Consider the following 22,748-nt stretch of genomic DNA (forward strand, 5'->3'; position numbering starts at 1 on the left):
TCACGTCAGTTCCACAGTCACTGTGAAAACAAGAGCCATCCACATTACTCCCAGCACGTCCACACGGGAGGCTCCATCTGCAGGGGCCACAGAGAGAGGAAGAGTGAGACGAAGAGAGAGACAGAGTCAGACAAAGACACAATTAGCCCGCTTCCCTGCTCTCTCACCTCTGAAATAATAGAATGCGTGTACCCTTTGTGTTTATATAGTATAACGGTTGTGACATCGTCACCTTAAACTTCCATGCCCCGAGAGTTTCGAACCCGAGTCTCCCACACCGCGGGCAACAACACAGACCGTTATACCAAGAAGTGAACTCACTGCTTTGTAACGTCAACGTGTCTTTTGAGGATGAGAGTGAGTTTAACCCATAGCACCGCTACTCACCCAAGCCCTTCGTGACTGCGCTTCACGATACCATCCGTTACATATATAATGATTTTAACCCGTGCTTAACCGGACAAGTTGACTCAGGGAAAACCTTTTTATTTATCGGGTATTGATTTACATTAACTGGACATTCAGAACGCGTTCAGTCGTTGAGTGCAGTGTGTGAAATAACAGTATTGTATTTCTCTCGTGTTCAAAACACACAGCACTACTGACTTATGAATGTACCGTGATCCTATTATTTCTTTATCATATATAATTTCACAAGCAATGCATTCATAGGTGAGTGAACCAATGCATTCTGACTGTCCAGTTAATTTAAATCCTGATATATTGTAATGGCCTGAGGAGGTATTTGCAGGTGTGTAGGAGGGTTGCACACAAACACACACATGCACACGCACGCACACACACGAGCACACCCACACCCCTGGGAGTTGCATTGAACCAGTATAACTCCAGTCTTGTACTTGGCTTCTGATGAGCTCTACTGAGGCAGTCGTGGGTTTGGTGCCTCAGGGCACTTTTTGGCAGGAGTTATTGAGGGAGAAGAGAACACTTCTCTTTCACTTCCTCTCACGGAAATGTTTCAAGCTGGTCCAGGGAAATGGAGGCATTGACCTCCTGGTTTCAAGCGATCTTCTCTAACCAGTAGGATCCTGCCCCATATATTCAGACAGAAATAGACTTGGTTTTAAACACAATTAGACCAAAATAGACTTTGAGCCAAAACATGCTGCAGTAGCGACCTGGCCCTCAGGCCATTCCACAGATGTGTGACGACATAAACAACATCCATAGATTTTTGTGATGTGCAATATCAATCATGCACAAATGTGTCTCTACTCGCTTTCTCGCATAATAATACGCTGACTAGATATCTGTTTCAAACTGCCACTTGGAAACTGGAGTTGTGTAAAAAGTGTAATACATACTAAGTTATATATAATATATATATACTTCCGGTATATTTTGGATAGGTACATCTGCTACATTACCTTCCTAACAACCACATTTATGTTTAATTTATGTCAATGTGTGCTCATTGCCATAATGTAACGGTAGATTTCTTAGACCGCGTTGGAATTCTGACAAAGATGAATGTAGCCCCCCCAATGGAAGCGCGGTTAGCTGGTCTACCGCGAGCCCTGACTGAGTGACAGGGGTGGTCTTCCTACACACACCAGAGGAGGGAGTGGGCCGTTCAACCATTAAGCCATCAGGCACGTTGTGTGGCGTCCACTTGGGGCCATGTTCTACACCACTCTGACTTGCATGCAAGACATGTCTGCACCGCGCTCCACGATCTGCACCTCCACGCTGACCTGATTCTGTCCTTGCTGCGGCACGCCTGCTCCGGCGCTTGCCTATAGCATTTGCATATTCAAATTTGCATCCCTAAGATATGGCTAGCAGAGATGGAGCGAGAGAGAGAGAGAGAGAGAGAGAGGTGGCTGTCATATCCCTCTGTAGCTGCCTCTGCTCTGACAATCCCTCATCTTTACATATGATAATCTGAGGAGCCGCAAATGAGCCACCACAGTGCATATAAAACAACCCTAATCTCACACTCCTCCAAAAGTGACAGGAGTAGTTAGTCACTGAAGGAGGCTTGTATCCCCCCCCCCCCCCCACCCCCGCCCCCTACGAACATCAGGCACAGATGATTCCAGACTGAGTCATTCTCGCACTCTCTGTTTAGGGGGGGGGGGGGGGGGGGGGCATCAGATTCACAATAAAAGCACAAGACATCCACCTGACAACAACTTTCATCATTCAAGGCACATTCTAACTCTCCCCGGTTGTCAGGATTGACTGCTCATTTTGCCTGGCAGAGCAGAATGTGCGTTTTCCCAACTTTGTTTACATGTTGCGTTCATCATTGGGAAGCGTCTACAGAAACGTAATGATCCAGGGACAGACCAGGAAGCCTACCATTACGGGGATGATTACTACAGTGTCTCTCTTGTTTTCGAGGCGGCTGCAGCGGTACTTACTGTTCTGATTCTGTACGTTTTTCATCATGTTCGGATTCTCTGTTTGGGAGACAAAGAGACAAGAATACACAAGTCAGTCGGATACAAAGAGAATGGCTGAGAGAGAGAGAGAGAGAGAGAGAGAGAGAGAGAGAGAGAGAGAGAGAGAGAGAGAGAGAGAGAGAGAGAGAGAGAGAGAGAGAGAGAGGCTTGAGAAAATGACAAAACTTAACATAGACTTAACAAGGTGTTCTAATGAAGCTGAACTCCTAGGTTTCTAAAAGCTTGTCTTAAATGACACCACCCCCTCTTCTGTGAGAATGGCTGGGACTATTAATGGAAACCAGGGACATGTACCGCTCTGCCAGAGCTCAAACACCTCCAGTGGCAGCAGCAGCACAGGGTGCAGCCAGATCAAGAGAGAATTTTGTGAGAAAGGATGTCAGGGGGCACAGAGGGGGTGCATGGGGGGTATAACTGGCATCTCTGAGGAAAAATAACACACTCCAATATTTCACGGTTTCATGGTTTGCCGCACACACGTTTTCTCTTGTTTGCCTTCTCCCCGACAAACACAAGACCCATTACTTTCCGGTAATTGCCTGCATCACACACCTAGTCATATCTATTTGAGCCTGTCTGTTCAGCTGTCCGGCGGCCATTCTATCGGTGAACTGGACAGTGATTGGACAAACACGGGATTGCCCCCCGATCCAAACGTCTTTGTCCGGTTATTCCCGAAGCCGGATTCAGTCCCCGCAAGGAAAGTGTGAAGAGAATGATGCTGTTTTTCCTAAACAAGACTTTGCAGTAAATGTAAATCCAGCCCTAACTTCTACTCTCATGACAATGCGCTCTGACAGTGCGGTGGTGGAGGTGGGGTGGGGCAGGGTTTCCTTTAGCCAGTCATTACTGTTTTTTGACCTTAAGGAAATCTCCTAATCCATTAAATGAAAATCTTTCTTGCCAGTGGGACCGGTAGAAAAACCAACCAAACACAAACATTTTATGGAAATACATTTACATGAATTAATTATTAAAATGTTAATGAAAATAAATGAACGTGTTCAAGTTTCACTGAGGACTATAAATAGTGTTGTGCAACTAAATGAGCTAACATGAGTGAGCTCATACAACATACGACTTCATAGAACAGCGAAACAATCAACCCTTGATATTTTGTCACACATGAGGGCATTTACAAGCCCAGTGACTCCGTTAATGACCTGGAAAAAACACTGGAAGATGTTACTTTCCTGTGAAGCAGCTGGTTGAAAGGATGATTTAAGTAGGAATCATCACAGAGGAGACAGTGAACATGATGGTGGACAGACTCTTAATAAATATGAAAATAAAAGGAAGCATTGAGGCGCGTCTACTGGGAAATGACAATGTTGACCCTTCGACCGCCTATTGAGACTATTCTTGCTTCACAAGAGCAAGCTGTCGACCGGGTAGGAGCATACCTTTTTGATCAATCCATTTGACTTGATGCTATCACTCTTTTTCTATGTATAAACAAATACATAAATAGGCCTACCGGTGTCAAACCCCTGTACAGAATACAGTACTGTATATAGACTAAATAATGCCTTTAGAATATCAAATGATCAACCTCCGCCCAATGGTCAGCTCTTATGTATAACCTATTTTTCAAAAAAAAAAATTTTTAAGTCCAATAGGCCCATATAAATGGAGATACTAGCATGAGTTGTTTAGCACTACACTTAGTGGGCTATTTCTGTACTGCAGGATTTTCAAATACAACTAGGTGGACCATATAATTTCTCTTGCTTTGGATCATTGCTGAAAATTACAAACTCACTGTGTGAATGCCAAGTTAACTTCACTTTCACTCTCGGGTTGGTTTGGGGGGAATTCAGTGCTGTCAGCATTAATAATTAATTGTTATAATTTAATTTCGCCCATAACTGCATTCATCAAACCATCTAGTGGATGAAGTAGTCAATCCTACTGGTAACTTATTACTGAGGACATTTGAAAGTGAAGAGCAGAACAGACTGAGAGATAGATTGGGCTTCACTCGCTGTGCTACAACATGAGTGAATGTGCACGCTCTGTGTGACATGGAAATATTCCATAAACTGTGCTACATACATTTGCTACTCAAATAGAAAGTTATTATGCCCAAGTATTCTGGTATTTACCAAGCTGTTTCTGTTCATGCAAAATATAGCCTACGTTCAATTTGAATAATGAATATTTCGGAAGATTTGTATAATATTTATTATGAAATGTTACTGTTGTTGATCGACATGTAATAATGATAATGACTACTTTGTAGCTTATGACCAACTGAAACTACTGCTGTCTGTCTTAAATGTCAGTCAAAACATGTGTACTCAGGATAGTTTAAAGGGCTGCACAGATTTGCTCAGCAGATAAGGCTTAGCATAACCAACACGATCCTGCATTGCAGCGTGTGTGTCAGTGTTGTCTGAAGGGAGGATCACTGTCTCAGACTTTGAAATCCCCTGGTCTATACAATCTCTCTCAGAATCTAACAAGCCAACTGCCTGTCACTCAAAGGAGGTCAGACTGTTTCACCAAACCAAAAGTGAAACTTGGAATGTAAACATTGTGAAAGCAAACTGTGGAAATGGATTTTGCAAAGGTTATACGAGGTAGGAAATGTATTCTTCTTGTAGATTGTTTAAAGAAGACTTGTCTGGCCCATGGGGACATTAACTTGCGATTGCGGGCTCTACAAATATATTTGATTTGATTTAGATAATAGAACAACAATAGACAACAATAAAAAAGTAAGTTGTTTATAAGAGAAACTCTAGTTGGATACCTTTAAATCTAAAATAACTCAATTATACCTTAAAGGCAACCATTGTCCCAAAGCCCTACTTGAACCAGGAATGGTTGTCAACACAATTAACCCTTTGGTTGCCGTTCACGAGAATTCTCGTTTCTGTGGCCCAACGGTTGAGTGCCGAAAAACGAAGATTCTGTTTTCTGGGTTGTTATTTCTTTTATTCGCTATTGCCATTCATAATCCATCGAGGCACCTTGTGCAGGCTGTCCTGAATGGGTCTGAGATCGCAAACGTGCAATACCGCCGCCTAATGCCTTGCGGCCGCTGTTGCACTCCATTTGAAACTATGTGGCTTGTTGTCTGGGCCGAGCTGCGGCGTGGGGGCGGGGTCTAAACACTCGGGCAAGACAAGTGGTTACCACAGTTGCATCGACGAGGCACCCCCCCCCCCCCCCCCGTTCATGTTCAATGCTGGATTACGTTGGAAACATGATCGCGATCAGTACTTGGAATGGCGATCATATAATTGGATTATTCTTTTTGCAGTACATCATAGACAAGGTAAGGGCTATATATTATCAATATTGTGTTGATCCGGTAATTCTTTCCCCGCGATCGGAGCGTGTGTCTGCGGCGCGTGTGTGTGGGGTGTGTCTCGTTGGTTGCGATCAAAGCACGGAGGAGCGGCTCCCCCCCCCCCCCTTTCATGCATCCATGATGAAACATAATACCGATAATCTAGCATTGATCTCAGATTGATTATTTATCCAGGTGAGGAATGGCACGATTTATAGTGAAATGCAGTAAAGCGCTGTTTGGCTGCGTTTCCTGGGATTACACAGAATCGCTGGAAATGTATGGATGAAAAAATCTGTTTTTTGCATGTTGACCGGAAGAAACTCACTGACAATCGACTGTGTTATTAGAGATCCATAGCTATAATATTTAATATAGTTTTAGCACTGCAAATACCAGCATTTATCCCCATTGAACAAAGCGTTAGCACTCACGGCCCACAGCGCCCTCTGGCACTGGATGTGTTAATAGTGTTTTTGAAAAATAATCTCTCCCTATTTACCGATAACAAGAGCACATTTTGTGCAAATGAAAACAGATCTCTTTTACCCAATGTCTAGTTTCTTGGAGGAAGTTATTACCAGCAGGCTCCAGTTTCAATACTACCCACCAGAAAACCTGAGGACACATTGTAGAAAACACTCTGGTTCAATAGGAACTTAATAATAGATGAGCAACCCTTAATTTGCATGGAAGCAAATGCTGTGCAAAAGTATCGCATTATACACAGGATATAATAGATATAAATGGAAATATTATGATATAAGAATCCTTCGAGAGAATATACGGTACTGTATGCCCCCATCAAAATGTAATACAATAGCAAATTAGACTAAAGAAAAATAACTAAATGAAGCAATCAGAAAATAGTTTGTAAAACATAATAAATTGAGGGCTAAGGTTAGGGTTAACACTTTGAGTGCCAACGACGAGAAATCTCATTGTTCGCTGCCATGCGTTGAGTGCCAACGACGAGAAATCTCGTTATTTAATCGTTATTGCTTTTATTAGCGATATCCATTCATTTTTCATCAATCCAGCCTCACGTTATCATTGGGACTGTCTATGAGCTCGAACAGGGCAAATACCGCCCCCTATCGTCTCCCGGATGGTAATGCACCCATTGGATTGGACTCAATGGAAATGCATGTAGAAAAAAAATAAACGGAATCCACATTTTACTTCTCAGGCATGTAACCCGAGACGATTGCATTCATTGTGGACCCTCAGAGCAGCGTGGATTATGTGTTTCGAGGTTGGATTGTTGGATCAATAAACGCGATCGTATTTGGAATGGCGAAATAATTCATACCGGGAGATATAGCGCGAAATATAGCCCCAATCAGGACACTTTTTAAGCGGGGGGTCTGGGGGTCCCCCACCCGGACTTTTTTTAATTTCCTGCATTCTGGTGAATTTTAGTGCATGTGAATCACAAACTAATGAGCCTACAATTGCTTAGTACAATGTACTGTTATGAACCTCAAATAAAACTGCACTAGCAATGCTACTCTCTCCACCTTCAAAAAGAAAAAAGCAAGAGCACAACATATTTTTCTATTTACTATTATAATACAGTTAACCACTCTCTCCACCTATTCAAACAGAGCAAGAGCACAATACCATATTCACTTTACTGATGCACTACCCATCAACAGTAAAAATAGCCCTTTACACAAACATTAAATAACAGACCTTTCATTACAATACTATAATAACAGTAGCCACTGCCAGAATAGTGACACATGTATTGTGTGTGGTGAGCACACGCATGCATGCACAACGAAGACAGAAGATTGCGTTGTCTCAATCATTTTAACTATAAAATGAGCTCAAAGTATGAGCTCACTGACTGAAATTTCCAACAAAAAGCATCAATTGTCAAATAATATTGATCACATTAACTAGACTAGATGTTTTTGAGGAAATTAGAAAGGGAACAACAACTTAACCCTTGTGTCTGATCAGATTCTTATTTTTTTGATAACTTTGCAGTGATTATGTTTGTAGCCAATGTGGCATAATCTTGAAAGACTTTCTCTTTCATAAATTGTTTATTCAACTTCAGCCCCAATCATAACCACCACATATTGTTTTTTGTAATGTCAGATTTAACAACTCCTTTCAGAAAAGTGGGAGTGTGCCATCTGCCATTCCATTCGCCGCCTCCGCTGTCAATCAGTTGTATCGCCTGGTCCCGCCTGGTCCCGCCTCCACCAATCACAAGCGGCAGCACAGCTCCATTGTGTGTGTGTGATCCGGGTGAGGGAGAGAGAGTCAGATAGTTCTCCAACTCTGTCGCAGACAGTGAAATCCTGGTTGTTCCCCACCCACCTAGGTTATCTAACTATCGCGCCGCGCCGCCGCCACAACTAGAAACAATGGCCTGGCAAAAAAAAAATAATAATAATAATAAAAAAATATATATAATTATTATAATTTTTTTTATTATTATTATTTTTTTTATCTATGCAGGCCAGACCACCGGGAAAACTCCCGGTGCTCCCGATGGCCAGTCTGGGCCTGGCGATCAGGAATTGGAATAATCTTTTTGCAGAACATCTGATCTGAGGTAAGGAATCTATTTTACCAGTGGCTCAGGGGTAGAGCGGGGCGTCCAATGATCGAAGGGTTGGTGGTTCGAATCCCGCTCAAGCCCATGTTCATCCCATTGCCGTTGTGTCCTTGGGCAAGACACTTAACCTACTTGCCTCGTATGAATGTGTATGCATGTGAATGAATGTTGGTGGTGGTCGGAGGGGCCGTAGGCGTTGATTATTCGCCACGCTTCCGTGAGTCTGCCTCAGGGCAGCTCTGGCTGCAATTGTAGCTTACCACCACCGGTATGACTGTGTATGAACGAATAATGGACTCTGTGAAGCGCTCTGAGTCAGAGCAACAGTCAGTCAGAGAAGAGCGCTATATAAATCCAATCCATTATTATTATTATTATTAATCAGATGTTTTTTTTTCACATATTTCGCAACGTGTCCCATATGTGTGTATATGCGTGTATGACGTTAGCGCTGACCAGGTCATAGATAATCGATTTTTCAGCCCGCTTCTCTAGCGTGCATAAGTACACATATACTATCGATAATCTAGCGTTTATTTGAAAAAGATTCATAAATCAGCCGGAAAATGACAACGTGTTGTGTGTATTACACTAAAGAGCTATTATCACGGAATCTTTTATTTTTTCTAGACATTTTCAAAAACTTCAGTTTTTCAAAACGGTATAAAACGGAAATGTACAGATGAAAAACGATCCGTTTCGTATATGTTGATTGCAAGCAAGTCATTGATAAGCGACGGGCGTATTAGACACATAGCCATAATATAGAATATAGAAATAGCTCCACGAAAATCATCAAATATCGGAAAATCTGTCCCAAAAGGCTCGCATTCAAGCGTTAAATCGTGCGCCCCCTGCTGGCACTCAATGTGTTAAGGTAGGGGTGAGTTTATAGATGATAGCTTTTAGTGCCGTAGGAACCCGTTGGGGGACCCTGATGTAAACAAGACAAACGTCTTTCTCTGGTCTGCATCCCCTTAACAATTGTGTGTATTGAGCCGTACTGTATTGTACCCATTCTGCAATCTGTTAAATAAAGTTTTCATTCATTCATTCATTCATTCACACCACAGCCAAACAGATCATTTCTAGTTTCAAACAGTGCTCCAGGGATCCAGTTTTTCTCTTGTGATTCTAGATATCCAGTGTGTGTGTGTGTGTGTGTGTGTGTGTGTGTGTGTGTGTGTGTGTGTGTGTGTGTGTGTGTGTGTGTGTGTGTGTGTGTGTGTGTGTGTGTGTGTGTGTGTGTGTGTGTGTGTGTGTGCGTGCGTGCGTGTGTGTGTGTGTGTATGTGTGTATGTGTGTGTACACGCACGTGTGGGTACATGTTGTGTGTGTCACCATGCGCCTCCCCAGTGGTGAGTCACTTCACAGTAATCACAGAGGGTATTATCACTGAAGGTGGCTAAAGATGTTCATCATCAGGACAAGAGCACTGTTCTCCGCCGGTGGAGAGAGTCTCAATAGCGGGTCCACCATTATACTCTATTATTTCTGATGATGTACATTGAACAGTTTGCCAAGTGAGCGGTGCTTCTGAATACATCTCTCTCTCTCTCTCTCTTGGCCCCTGGAGGGATGGAAGTGTTTAATCTCAAGGCCACGGGGGATGGTGCCAAGGTCACTTAATCACCATTTAGTTCCTCTAAGCATGAGTGGAAGACACAGACAGATGGGCCACACTAGGCATGGAGCCCATGACACCTGAGGGTGCATCGGGGTGTTAAATAATTAGTGCTCTTCCTACCAAAATGCTTCCCAAGGTAACACCTCGCTAACGTGGCAGGCCCCCTTAAAGCGGATTCTTACGTAGCCCGCCTGGTCATTTTTACATTTGTGGATTTTTTTTTTTATTGGGTGACAATGACGAGGCTTTTCAGATGATGACGGACAGATGGTTCTTAGTTTTACCACTGCACATTCAGATATATCATTCAGCAAAGGCTGCATGCATGTCTATGTATACGAGTGTGTATGTGTGTGCGTGTGTGTGTGTGTGTGGTATTTGTAAATTCTTAAGGCCCTTATTGGTAAGCTACCTGCTTATACTACATCATTATTATAATGGGATTCTGGTACCTATGGAACCTGTTCTAGTGACTGGCTGCGTCTATATTAAAGCCAGCCCAAGAGTGCTTCCGCATTCGCCTGATTGGCCCCGGTAACGCAATGTAATGCGCATTTTATTTTTTGCCACTCACTCGCTCACTCATAACGCCATAACGTTATTTCGCGAACCCAGCTGTCAGAAACTGTACATTGTAACGTTAACACAGCCCAGCTGTCAACTGTACATTGTAACGTTATGTTATTTCTGGCGTTTTATTCATAACGTTATTTCGCGCGACTGTACATTGTAACGTTAACACAGCCCAGCTGTCAACTGTACTTTGTAACGTTATGTTATTTCGGGCGTTTTATTCATAACAAACATTGACGCGATTCCGCCAACACATATGTAATGGTTTTGCTATGCATAGAATAACAGAACAGATTGACAGGTGGTGACAAAGCACTGGGCATTTATTTAAAAAGCTGTCAACTGTACTTTGTAACGTTATGTTATTTCGGGCATTCATAACGTTATTTCGCGCGACTGTACATTGTAACGTTAACACAGCCCAGAAATAACATAACGTTACAAAGTACAGTTGACAGCTGGGCTGTGTTAATGTTACAATGTACAGGCGCGCAAGATAATGTTATGAATGCCCGAAATAACATAACGTTACAAAGTACAGTTGACAGCTTTTTAAATAAATGCCCAGTGCTTTGTCACCACCTGTCAATATGTTCTGTTATTCTATGCATAGCAAAACCTATTAATATTACATATGTGTTGGCGGAATCGTGTCAATGTTTGTTAAGAATAAAATGCCCGAAATAACATAACGTTACAAAGTACAGTTGACAGCTGGGCTGTGTTAACGTTACAATGTACAGTCACGCGAAATAACGTTATGAATACCCGAAATAACATAACGTTACAAAGTACAGTTGACAGCTGGGCTGTGTTAAAATAACGTTATGGCGTTATGAGTGAATCTGGTCCTCCATGCGCATTGCATTGCGTTACCGGGGCCAATCAGGCGAATGCGGAAGCACTCTTGGGCTGGCTTTAATATAGACGCTGACTGGCTGGTTCTTAACACTTTCTGTGCCAAAAACGTAAAGTCGTTATTGGATCGTTTGATCTTTTTACTTTGATCCCCGCTCTACAGACTTGTCCAGAGCGATCTGCATCATTTTCGACCATCCCCACACATTTGAACTGCAATGCCGATCGACTATCACCAGGTGGTGGTATCGTCCATGTCTGAACTGCGATGGCTTGGGTTGAATCACACTCTAACTTTCATTTCTGCTTGGCCAGTGGCCACTCCTCCTGCTGGGACATAGATTCACATTGATCGCCTAGAAAATTACGTCACCTAAGCGTATTTGACCATCGAAATGTGTATAGACATATACACTGGTAATCGCAATGGCGATGCGATCACTTGGAGTTATTATTCTTGGAATACCTTCTGGCTAAGGTAAGGTACATTCTATGTCTATTTTACCGAATCTGAAACGTGTTTTTCTAACGAACACAGTTCTGTGTTTCACCGGACGAAAAACATGCTCGGCAAACGCGATCATAGTTTTGAGTTAAAATGACCCCCCCCCCTTGATGATTTTGTGATGATACATATATACATGTCATGTACCTTTGATTTGGGAGTATTCAGGGTTTCAGGGGATCAGCCAGAATGGTTTGGGCTTATTGCACATAATGCGTTTTACAACCTCTTCAACATGCTCCCCCACGGCAGGCGGCTACGGCTGCCCAAGACACTAAAGTCCCGCCACAGACTGAGTTTCTTCCCCTCAGCAGCTCGCCTGGTAAACGAGTCAGGTGTCCCCCTGCTCCCCCCCCCCCTCGATGGCGAGCTGCTAGGGCTGGACTTCTGGACTTGAACTTTGTGTTGCACTGTATCCATGTCCCCAACCACCGCACTTTCACAGTCTTATTGTTGTCTCACTGTTCTGTCCTGTCTTGCACTTTCCTTAAAATTATTTATTTACTGTTGTATTGTTCTTAATTGTGAAAAAAGTATGCACTGTAATGTCAAATCACGTTCCATTTTGTACCTGTATAAAATGGCGAATAAAGTAATCTGAATCTGAATCTGATATATGAAAAAAGACTATTATCTTGGAAATGGGCGATGTTTAGCGTGTAATAAACTACGAACTACAACAACATAGTTTACGAACGACCACGGAAACTACTAGAAGGCTGGCGTTCTAAGGGTAATGATAACCGAATAGCGTGGCAGTCAAAGTGTTAAGGCCGCAGAGTTTGCTCGGAACAGGGTAAATCTGCATTTTGCTATGATGCCCCTAGCTCATGGAATGAATTCCAACAGTCCTTAAATGGTAAATGGCTGCATTTATATAGCACTTTTATCCAAAGCGCTTTACAATCTGTTCCTCACATTTGACCCATTCACTCACACATTCACACACCGATGGCAGAGGCAACCATGCAAGGTGGCAACCTGCACATCGGTTGTAATTAGGGGTTAAGTGTCTTGCTCAAGGACACTTGGACACACTGCCCGGGAGGAGCAGGAATCGAACTGGGAACCTCTGGATTACCAGACGACTGCTCTACCTCCTGAGCCACTGTTGCCCGCTTAAAGCCTGAGATTCTCCTTTCTGTTGCAGAGTTTAAAACCTTGATCTCCAACCTTTGTCAATCAAGTTGTACATGTTTTAATTGATTGTTATCCTTACTTGTCTTATTGTTATGATTTTATATTCTGTGTGATTTTATATGCCTATTTTTTTGCTTAACTCTGTATGTACACTCGACCAGTGTTAATTTAGTCAACGAAAATGATGACTAAATATGGTCGTCAACAAAGGAAACAATTAATGAAATACCTATTATATACCTTTGATTTGGAAATAGTAATGTGTCCAGGCGAGCAACGTGAACGACTTTAGCAGAATTCACACATCGCTACATAACTCAGCTTCCAGGAATTAGCCTGGATCACTCTGAAACTCTTTTTTACATTTTGGACGAGAGATAGTGACTGTCAAATGAGCCATAGTATTGTCTCCATAGCTATAATATAGAATATAGATATAGCTCTGCAAACATTGTGACGCACAATGAAAATGCCTATCTTTTAAAGCGTGGCGCATTGACAGGGATGGGGATAATAGCTGACGCTGAATGAGTTAAGGCTGTAACAGTGGCGAGACTAAACAAAAAAGACTAAATTGAGAGTAAACAAAAAAGACTAAACCTAAAATTCTCAGACCTGTAGTTGACTAAAACTTGACTAAACAAAAAATAGATAAAGGTAACTAAATATGATGAAAACGAAAAAGAGCATTTGAGACATGACTAAATAGCTGACAAAATTAACACTGCACACTGTAAATGAGGGAAACCTCAGTTGCGTTTCAAGTTTAAATAAAGGTATGAAACTAAAGTGTGTGTAAAATATGCATGTTTTGAAATGTGCATCCCCCCCCCCCCCCCCCCCCCCTCAAATCAGAAAAATAGCCCCGGCCTTCAATAACATTAAGCCTGATGGGTTTAAACTGATATTAATCCCACATCACTCGCTCGACTCTACTCCCACGCAGCACAAAGTATCCCTTAAGCGAACATTCATTCAGCCACAGAGGAGCCCTTTTGATTAAAACAGCGCTCTCTCCGATTGACGTGGAGCGCTGTGAAGCTTTGATCGGCCGTTATAAGATCCCAGCTCTTCCAGCACTCTCAGCGGTAAACAGATCCAGAGCGCGTGTAGCTTTATGCCAAGCAAGCAGTGCAAAAATTTACCGTAGTGGCATGCAGTAATGCGCCTTTCATTTTCGCGGAAATAGGCTGTCTATTGCCATTCTCTTTGACAAACTCTAACCTTAACCAGCTCCTTAACAACGCCTAAACTTAACCGTTCTAACCTTAACCAACTCCGAAACAATGCCTAACCTTAACCTTACCTTAACCATAGAAATTATATTGCCATTCTCTTTGACAAACTCTAACCTTAACCAGCTCCTTAACAGCGCCTAAACTTAACCGTTCTAACCTTAACCAACTCCGAAACAATGCCTAACCTTAATCGGCGAAAGAATACACGTTAAAAAAAAATCACGTTAAAAAATATTTTCGATGGGATTCGAACTCGCCAGCAAACAAGCCATAGGATCCACAGCCATGTGTCCTAGCCAATTGAGCTATTTGTTGGATACTGAATAAGGGGCGGTGACTTATATATATTGAGCTCCGCTCGTGTCGCATGCGCGGGCACCTCGCGCGAGCACGCCGGCGCACGCACGCACCTGAGCGAGCACGCCGCCGCCGGTGCACGCACGGTAGCATTTGTCTGAAAAGAAGGGCGCTTTACCGCACTAGCGTGCGGTGACGAATGCGGAAGCATTTTTGCACTGCTTGCTTGGCATTAACGTACAGGCATCCAGAGCAGCAGGGCAACGCTGATGTAATGGAGCGAGGGAGAGATCTCACTACCATAACAACAAAAGTCAACGAGTGACTTTCGCGGTTTTCAGATTAACACCACGTCATGAAAAGAACAATCTCACTGCGCTGCGTCGGTCAGCGAACACAGCGCTGACCGAAACAAAGAGCATTTTATTTTACCACGGCGGTCTTTGATGTGACTATTAACTGTATGAGGGGTTTGAAAGAGTCGGAATGGAAGAGAAACGGCACGGCACATGCCGACGGTGAGATAGTTGCAGAGTCTCTTGCCACTGACTACCGAGTCGTTCTTCATCCATCCTGCAGCCTTTAAGAATGTATCGTTGAGCCAATTAGGGATTCAATGTCTTATTAATCACATACTTAGCAACATTAATAATTCATATCCAAGAGCAGTCGTATTAATCTTAGAAGTAATTTTTTTCATAGTTGTTGTAGATTTATTAAATATATATTGTAGAATTCTCCGAATCGTCACTGTATAATCGTGCAAAAAGTGTTCTAGATAATCGCTGTCCCCGTAAATATTGGGTGAGAGTTAAATAATTCAGCGAATCAAAATGATGTAAATGTGTCTGTGTCAGTTCAAAGGAACAGGGCCACAGTGTGCTGTCGGGGGGGGGGGGGCACGTACCAAAGACGATGAGTCGAGTGTGCGTGTCCGTGGAGCCCAGGGGATTCTGGGCCGTGCAGCGGTACATGGAGCCGTTGAGCTCGGCAGGGACCCTCTCCAGAATCAGCTCCTTCCCCTCCCGCTCAGCGCTGCCATCCAGGAGTCGACCCCCGACCCGCGTCCAGGTGAAGAGGGGCTCCGGGAACACCTCGTTCTATCAGCACGCAGCACCCAGGCGGGGATACAGACAGGTCGGGGAGGAAAGGGGGTTGTGAGAGGGCAATGCAAGAGAAAGCCTCTTAAGTCTCAGCCAGGAGATTACGAGCAAAGGAAACATGAATAATACAAGCTACAATTTTACCCTAATGCAATGGCAAGTTAACAGCAGGCATTAATAATCAACACTAGGCTTTATAACAATTTTTTTCTCTCTTGAGGTCTCCGGAGAGTCCCCCTCCTCTCACCACAGTATACCACTTCTCAAAATGATATTCCATTCATTTCAGTGCGTTGACATATTTATAGATAATAAGAGGGCTTAATAAGAGGCTGAGGCTTTTTGCAGGCTTCTCCCTCTGAGGGAGGAGGCTTTGCACACACACACACACACACACACACACACACACACACACACACACACACACACACACACACACACACACACACACACACACACACACACACACACACACACACACACACACACGGGAAGCCTGCCATCTGCTGGATACATACTCTCTGAATGAACACAACTGGGACACATGTCAGCAGGGAGGGCTTTTAGCCATGAGAGGTGATGAGGGAAGAACACATCAGCGGGACACCAGGATCATTTCACAAATGGTAGGAAGGTCTGGCTACGTACAGTATGCTATTTCTGTGAATTCAGTCAAAAGGAACTTGTTATCTTGTATCTGTGTATTACAGATTTGTGGGCCAAATGTGTGAAATGCCATATGTTATGCCACAGAAAGAGTGGTATATCTATTCCTTGAAGAAAGATTGTGTAATGCAATAGATTTGAATTCCAATTGGAAAAATTGCCTACATGTACATTTTACAAAAAAAGAAAAAGAAAAAAAGACCTTGCAGTATGGAAAGGCCTTGGCTTTAAAAAATCTCTGAAATCTCAAAAGAATTAATCTTTACCGTGGAGCGCTGGTTTGTCATTATTGAGACTGAAGCTGGTATGATTTGTGTAACGTTTCGAAAATTAAGGCATTGATAGGAGTTCACTGAGCTCCGAATTCACATGAGGAAAGTAATGAAATGAATCGGTTGATCTGGAGGGTCAGTCTCATAGCAACAGGTCACATCAAGATAAAAAAAAAACACTGAAAGGTCTAATTGAGAGACCTTCCTGTCTTATATCCCCAACGGCCTACAATTATTATTTTTTTTAAATAAAACTGTATACCAGTGACTTAGTTATCGCTGCCGGCGGAACAAAACCTTGTAACTCCATTTTTTATTAATTTTTTTATCAACTCAGTAGATCAGGGGTGGCCAACCAGTCAGAGACTAAGAGCCACAAAAATTACTGTGGTACCACAAAGAGCCACACCATAGTTTCTCAACCTTTTTTATCAGTCACGGCACCCTTCATGTGTTTATAGGTCTCACCCTCTGGCCTCTGAAGTTGCTAATGTCTTTTTTATTTGGGCCTCACAGGGTTAAAAGTACCCTGTGAGACCCACGGTTGCAAAATTACAAAATCACTTTTAGCCATTTAAAAAAATAATGTTTATTTAAAAAAATGTAAGCACATGTATAGTCAATTGGTCCTGTTGTTCAGCCTCACAATGCTATTTTTTTTTTTTAAACTTTGACCAGTCAGCTGGTTCTTTTAGCGTTTATCGCTTTTTCATCGCATTCATACTTGGTCAAGTTCGACTGACAGAAGCAGGCTGAAAGGGTTCAGATGGGGGGGAAGACACTCTGGGAAAGGCACGGCTGCCGTCCGGGATTCGAACGCGCTCAGCCCCAGATCCGTGACGAGCACGGTTGTCCACGGCGCTGAAATAGCACTCGCGGTACGTGGTGAGCTACTGGAGCTCCCCCTCACAATGCTATTTGATAGTAAATGTGTTAATATGTCCCACCCTCTGGCCAGGGGCGGATTTAGGATTGTAGGAGATCCGGGGCTTAGCCCAGATAGGTGCCCTTTATTTTAATTTTCTTTTAATTTTTTTAATTTTTAATTTTCTTTAAATTTTTTTTTTTAAATTTTTTTGGGCAGGCAATGGGTGGTTTGGAGGGGGTCAGGCACCACCCCCTCCACGGCAGATTGTTTTTGAATTTAATGAACCTGTACGTGCAATTTCCTGCAATATAGAGCCTTCAATCTTGACCAATAAAGCTGCTCTTTTCACTATAAAACTCAGTTAACCATAACATAGTTATGGTTAGATTTATATATTGGGGGGGGGATATATCATATTTTTCATCATATAATCAAAAAGTGGTGGAGCAAGATCATACCTTTGCTCCCCCAAGTTCAATAGTGGGAGAGCAGAGATGCTCCGGAAGCTCTTATGGCCAGGCGTCTATGATTCACTGATACAAAGTAAAATAGTGCAGTGCAATAAAATAGTTAGTAAAATAGAATAAAATAATGCAATAGTGCATTGCAATAAAATAGTTATCATCGTATTTTTTCGGGAGGCCGGTAAGGAGTGCATTACAGTAGTCGAGTTGGCTTGAGATAAAGGCATGGATCTGGTTTTCAGCGTCCTTTTGATTTATAAATGGCCGTACTTTAGCTATGTTTCTAAGGTGGAAGAATTACGTTTTTGTGATTTAAAGCTTAGGTCTGAGTCTACCATAACACCAAGACTTAACTCACTCAAATACAGTTAGCAGCTGGATAGACCACAGATGGAAATTAGCCTCTGCTAAATCTGGTGCAAACATATTTTCATGTAACAATGATGAATTGTAAAAAAAAAAAAAAAAAAAAATTGTTTTTATAAATAGATTCGGGGCTTTTCAGAATACATTCGGGGCTTGAGCCCAAGTAGCCACCCCCTAGCCCCGCCCCTGCCTCTGGCCTCTGAAGTTGCTAATGTCTTTTTAATTTGGGCCTCACAGGGTTAACCTCTTAAGCCCGAGATATACAGTAAAAGTGTATATTTTCAGCATTACGTTTGTTTACCAATTATTTTAACTGTCATTAGTGAAATATAAGATTATAGAAAAAAATAAAAGTAAAAATAATAATAATAATAATAATAATATATATTTTTTAAAAATTATTATTATGGATGGAAGAGCCGCATATTGAGGGGCAAAGAGCCGCATGCGGCTCGCGAGCCGCGGGTTGGCCACCCCTGCAGTAGATCATCCTCCATGTGTGTGTGGTTTTACAAAGTCTACACAATGGGAAAGCATTATTAAACCAATCATCTGTCTAAACCTCTATTCGCCCTCAAATCTGTGTTCGTTTTTTTTATCTGCTGAAAAGTTGGGTTTTTGGAGTTACAAGGTTTTGTTCCGACAGCAGCGTTATAATAATTTTCATATAAGCTAAAACAGTGTTGGGGCTGAGCAAAGGAACACACAAACTAAAACCAACATTTCTACCTTGTGCATGCATAAAATATTTTTGAAACAATAAACCGGAGGGGATACTGTCGTTGTTTTTTTTATCATTCTATGAGAAAGGCAAGAGTTGGGAAATATGCATCTTGACACACAATCTTATCTACTTGTGAAACCCCAGAGCCTCGGTCCAGTGAAGGATAAGGGAGATTTGTTTTATGCTCAATCTCCACGCACTGACGCCTCCTAATGCCAAAGGGCTGCGATTGGGCTGTATGCCACAGTCAAGCCTGTTTATAATAACCATTCTTAATCTCAGAGGGGCGGAAATACACACATATACACCTGCCCAAGTCTAATACACTCTGGTGCACTAAAGCAAAACAAATAAAAAATAAAACGCACCGTGCATTCGTTTTTCAGGTTGAAAATGCATAATTTGCATAGAATTAAACAATAGTATATGGGGGACACACAGACCTGCCAGAGATTCCTGAAGCAGTGGTGATTTGTGATGTGGGCCATTAGCATGTCCTATCAGGATCAGACCTATCCTCCTCACCAGACCAGTGCCAGTGATTGTCATCCCTGTCAATGAGATGGCGATCATCCACAGGCCATTCCAGATAGTCCTTTCTGGCAGGCAGGGGGATGCTAGTTACACAAAGACAATCTCTCTGCTTTACGACCCCCCCCCCCCCCCCCCCTCTCTCTCTTAGGGCCCTTTCTCACTCACGTTTGGAGATCGAATCACTGCTCCCGAGAACGGGGGGAGTGTTCTCACTCACCCCTTTTGCGATGCGAAACGGCGCTGATTCGTTTCACCCCCCGCTGAACGGGATCAGTTGGAATAGGTGGTCTCGGATTCGGCCCCGGGAGAACGGGGGGCGTGGTTTTGCGAGCTTGTACCTAAACACGGGCGTGGGCAGATAACACCACAGCAACAACTGGAGAATACCCACAAAAACGATATTTATGGGCAATTTGAGAGTTCAGACCTCAACCAAAAACAAGTGGATGAAAAACATGAAGCCACGTTACAAACGCACAGCACTTCCCTGGCTCGCATTAGGCCTGGCAATTTTTGTTTGCCATGCTATTTTCTATACATTAGTTTCTTGTTTGAATGCATTTATTTCTATTAGACCAGTGGTGCCCAACCAGTCGGCCGTGGTCGACCAGTAGATCAATGACATGTAATATAATTGCCACGAACGATGGGATAATGTTAGCTGCTGGACAGGCTAAGCTAACTAGCTCCGTGTCCCAAATAGCTACCTGTTGTCAAGTTATTGTTATAAGGACCCCAGTCCAAGCTACAACAGTCTGCATTCCCTTAACAATTGTTTGTATTGAGCCGTATTGTATTGTACCCATTATGCAATATGTTAAATAAAGTTTACATCCATTCATTCTGCTAGCATTAACGATTGGTTGAGCACTGCCACTGGCTAACATGAGCTAGCGTTAGCTATCAGCCCCTGTTAGCTCAAAGCTCCTCTTTCAACTTAACAAGCATTAAACAAAATGGCCCAGTCATCTATTCACCTTTGTTTAATACACACAGCGTTGTCTCTAATGTTATCTAACTACTGATAGCTCCCGATATCATCAGTTTGGTGCTGGCTAACTAGTGTGAGCTAACGTTAGCTTCTAGCCACAATGCTATAGGGTTATAATGGCATATTCCATTGACGTTAGCATGCAGCTAACAATGTAGCTACCGATCTTTTTTTAGACTAAACTATCCGCTCTTGGTGGTCACTTGTGTTGATGTTAGTTTTGTTTCATCAACAAATGACAGGCAGAACACACAGTGAATGTATCCGTTTTGTTTATTGCACTTTTATTAGACTTTGCTGAAAAAGAAGTGCTGCAATGGGTAAACAGGCAAAGATGGTGGCGCCCGGCGCCGCCTTGTTGACTTTCTTTGCAGGAAACGTGACAGGAACGTGACATCATCGCCTACGGCAAGCGTAAACGCTCAAAAGGCAAACCGTAAACAGAACCCGGAACGAAACAAGACTGCAGTGTGTACGCAAACTAGAGGGGGGAGAGGGGGGGGGGGGGGGGGGGGGGGGGGGAGTTCGAATCAGATCTCGGAACGGGCCAGAACGGAACGGAATAGAAACAAATAGGGTGAGTGAGAAAGGGCCCTTAACCTCTCTCCCTCAAATCTGGTGCAAGTATTCTGCAAGCAGGAGCATTCCAACAGTTAGTATACTGTAGCATGGAGGACTGTTGTCGGCTTAGAATGTCAGAATCAGACATTGATGTAACAAGAGACACCAGATATTTTGGTTATTCATAAACGAATGGATTTGCTAGAGGTAATGCAAACAGGGAACAAAACTACAAAGGGCAGGGCTATTTTACTAACATTCCTATATATTTTTTGTATTCTACCGCCTGTACACTTATCACCAGACCAGATTCTCAAGGTTCCCATTAAAAAAATACAATTATATTGTAATTATATATATAAAAAAAAGAAAATGTCAACCTGATTTCTTCGCAGACTAAGAAAAAGATGCATATGGTATATATATTCCTTGCTCTGTAAGAATGGTCACTATAGCAGAAAGGTCGACAGGCTTAACATGTGCGCTGGTCTCCCCCTATCCCAGACTGAACTTGGCCCTCTGGTTTCATACAACCCCATGCACTTACCCCAGGAGATCCTACCTGGAATCCTTGCACAGTGATGCGCACTGTGTCCCCTACCTTTGCCCTAGAGGGGGTCATCAGGAGTTTAGGGCCTTTAGGAGCAGCTGTGGAGAGAAAGGAAGTGCGGAGAGAGAGAGAGAGAGAGAGAGAGAGAGAGAGAGAGAGAGAGAGAGAGAGAGAGAGAGAGAGAGAGAGAGAGAGAGAGAGAGAGAGAGAGAAATATAATGAATGTTGATTTTTTTGACATTCATGCTAATAAAGCACCTTTGAATTTGAGAGAGAGAGAGAAAGAGAGAGAGAGAGAGAGAGTCAACATAATTGCACTGAACATAGTGAGTAGGCCCTGCTGGACTGGACACTAGTTGGCTTTTTTTAGGGTGACAAATCCAGTTTCCTGTCAATTAAGGTCATGGGGCGAGAGGCGAGGGACCTGCAGATGCTTTCATTCAAAGGGCTGTGCTGGATTTACTCCCCCTTGTAGCGAGAAGGGACTAAATTGGGTAGATACTCATTACTGGAGGAGAATAGGAGCGCGCCAGGAGCAGTGTGGAGGCGGGGAGATAAGGAACACTCAGGGAGCTAATTCCCTTGTCTTGGTGCGGGAGACAGCTCCCAAGATGGCTTTCATTTGGACTCTCTGAAACAATGGAAGGTGCAGGCATGAAAATAGGAGTGGGGGGGGGGGGGGGGGCTCTAATATTCTGACATTTAGAGAAGCCAGTGATTGTGCTGTGTGCCTGGTGCTGAGATAAATTGGATGATTTGCATAGTATCATAAGAAGAGAAGTAATCTCTTCATGGTGAACCTCAAAGATCGTAGGAGAGCTACACTGACAAGGACCCATGGTGTGGTGTGGGCCAGTGGAGGGTTAACTCGGGGCTCCATAAGCTGGTTCTGCATTGTTTGAGTTGATTAACAACGCTCTCTCCCTGGGCAGCTCGGTAGCATATAGAGGTCTAAGCACTCATCTACCACCGCAGAGACTCTGGGTTTGAATCCAGCTGTGCGCCACCTCCGGCTTGGTCAGTCGTCCCTACGAACACAATTGGCAGTGTTCGCGGTGGGTCATTGCAAATCAGTCGGGGCACCTGTTCAGCAGGGAGGGGATCTGGGG

At 43.1% G+C, this 22,748-nt stretch overlaps 1 protein-coding gene across 1 annotated transcript in view; it reads right to left on the bottom strand.

Moving 5' to 3' along the window:
- Positions 1 to 22,748, bottom strand: part of igsf21a (immunoglobin superfamily, member 21a) — a gene marked incomplete at both ends in the record, with an annotated part of 963,192 nt that continues 940,444 nt past the window's right edge. The window contains 4 exon segments of the mRNA XM_084316427.1: positions 1 to 77; positions 2,388 to 2,426; positions 15,448 to 15,640; positions 21,637 to 21,737. Of these exon segments, the coding sequence (XP_084172553.1) occupies positions 1 to 77; positions 2,388 to 2,426; positions 15,448 to 15,640; positions 21,637 to 21,737 (410 nt within the window).

Source organism: Notolepis coatsorum (genome assembly GCF_963971535.1).
Source record: "Notolepis coatsorum genome assembly, chromosome: 6".
NCBI lineage: Eukaryota > Metazoa > Chordata > Actinopteri > Aulopiformes > Paralepididae > Notolepis > Notolepis coatsorum.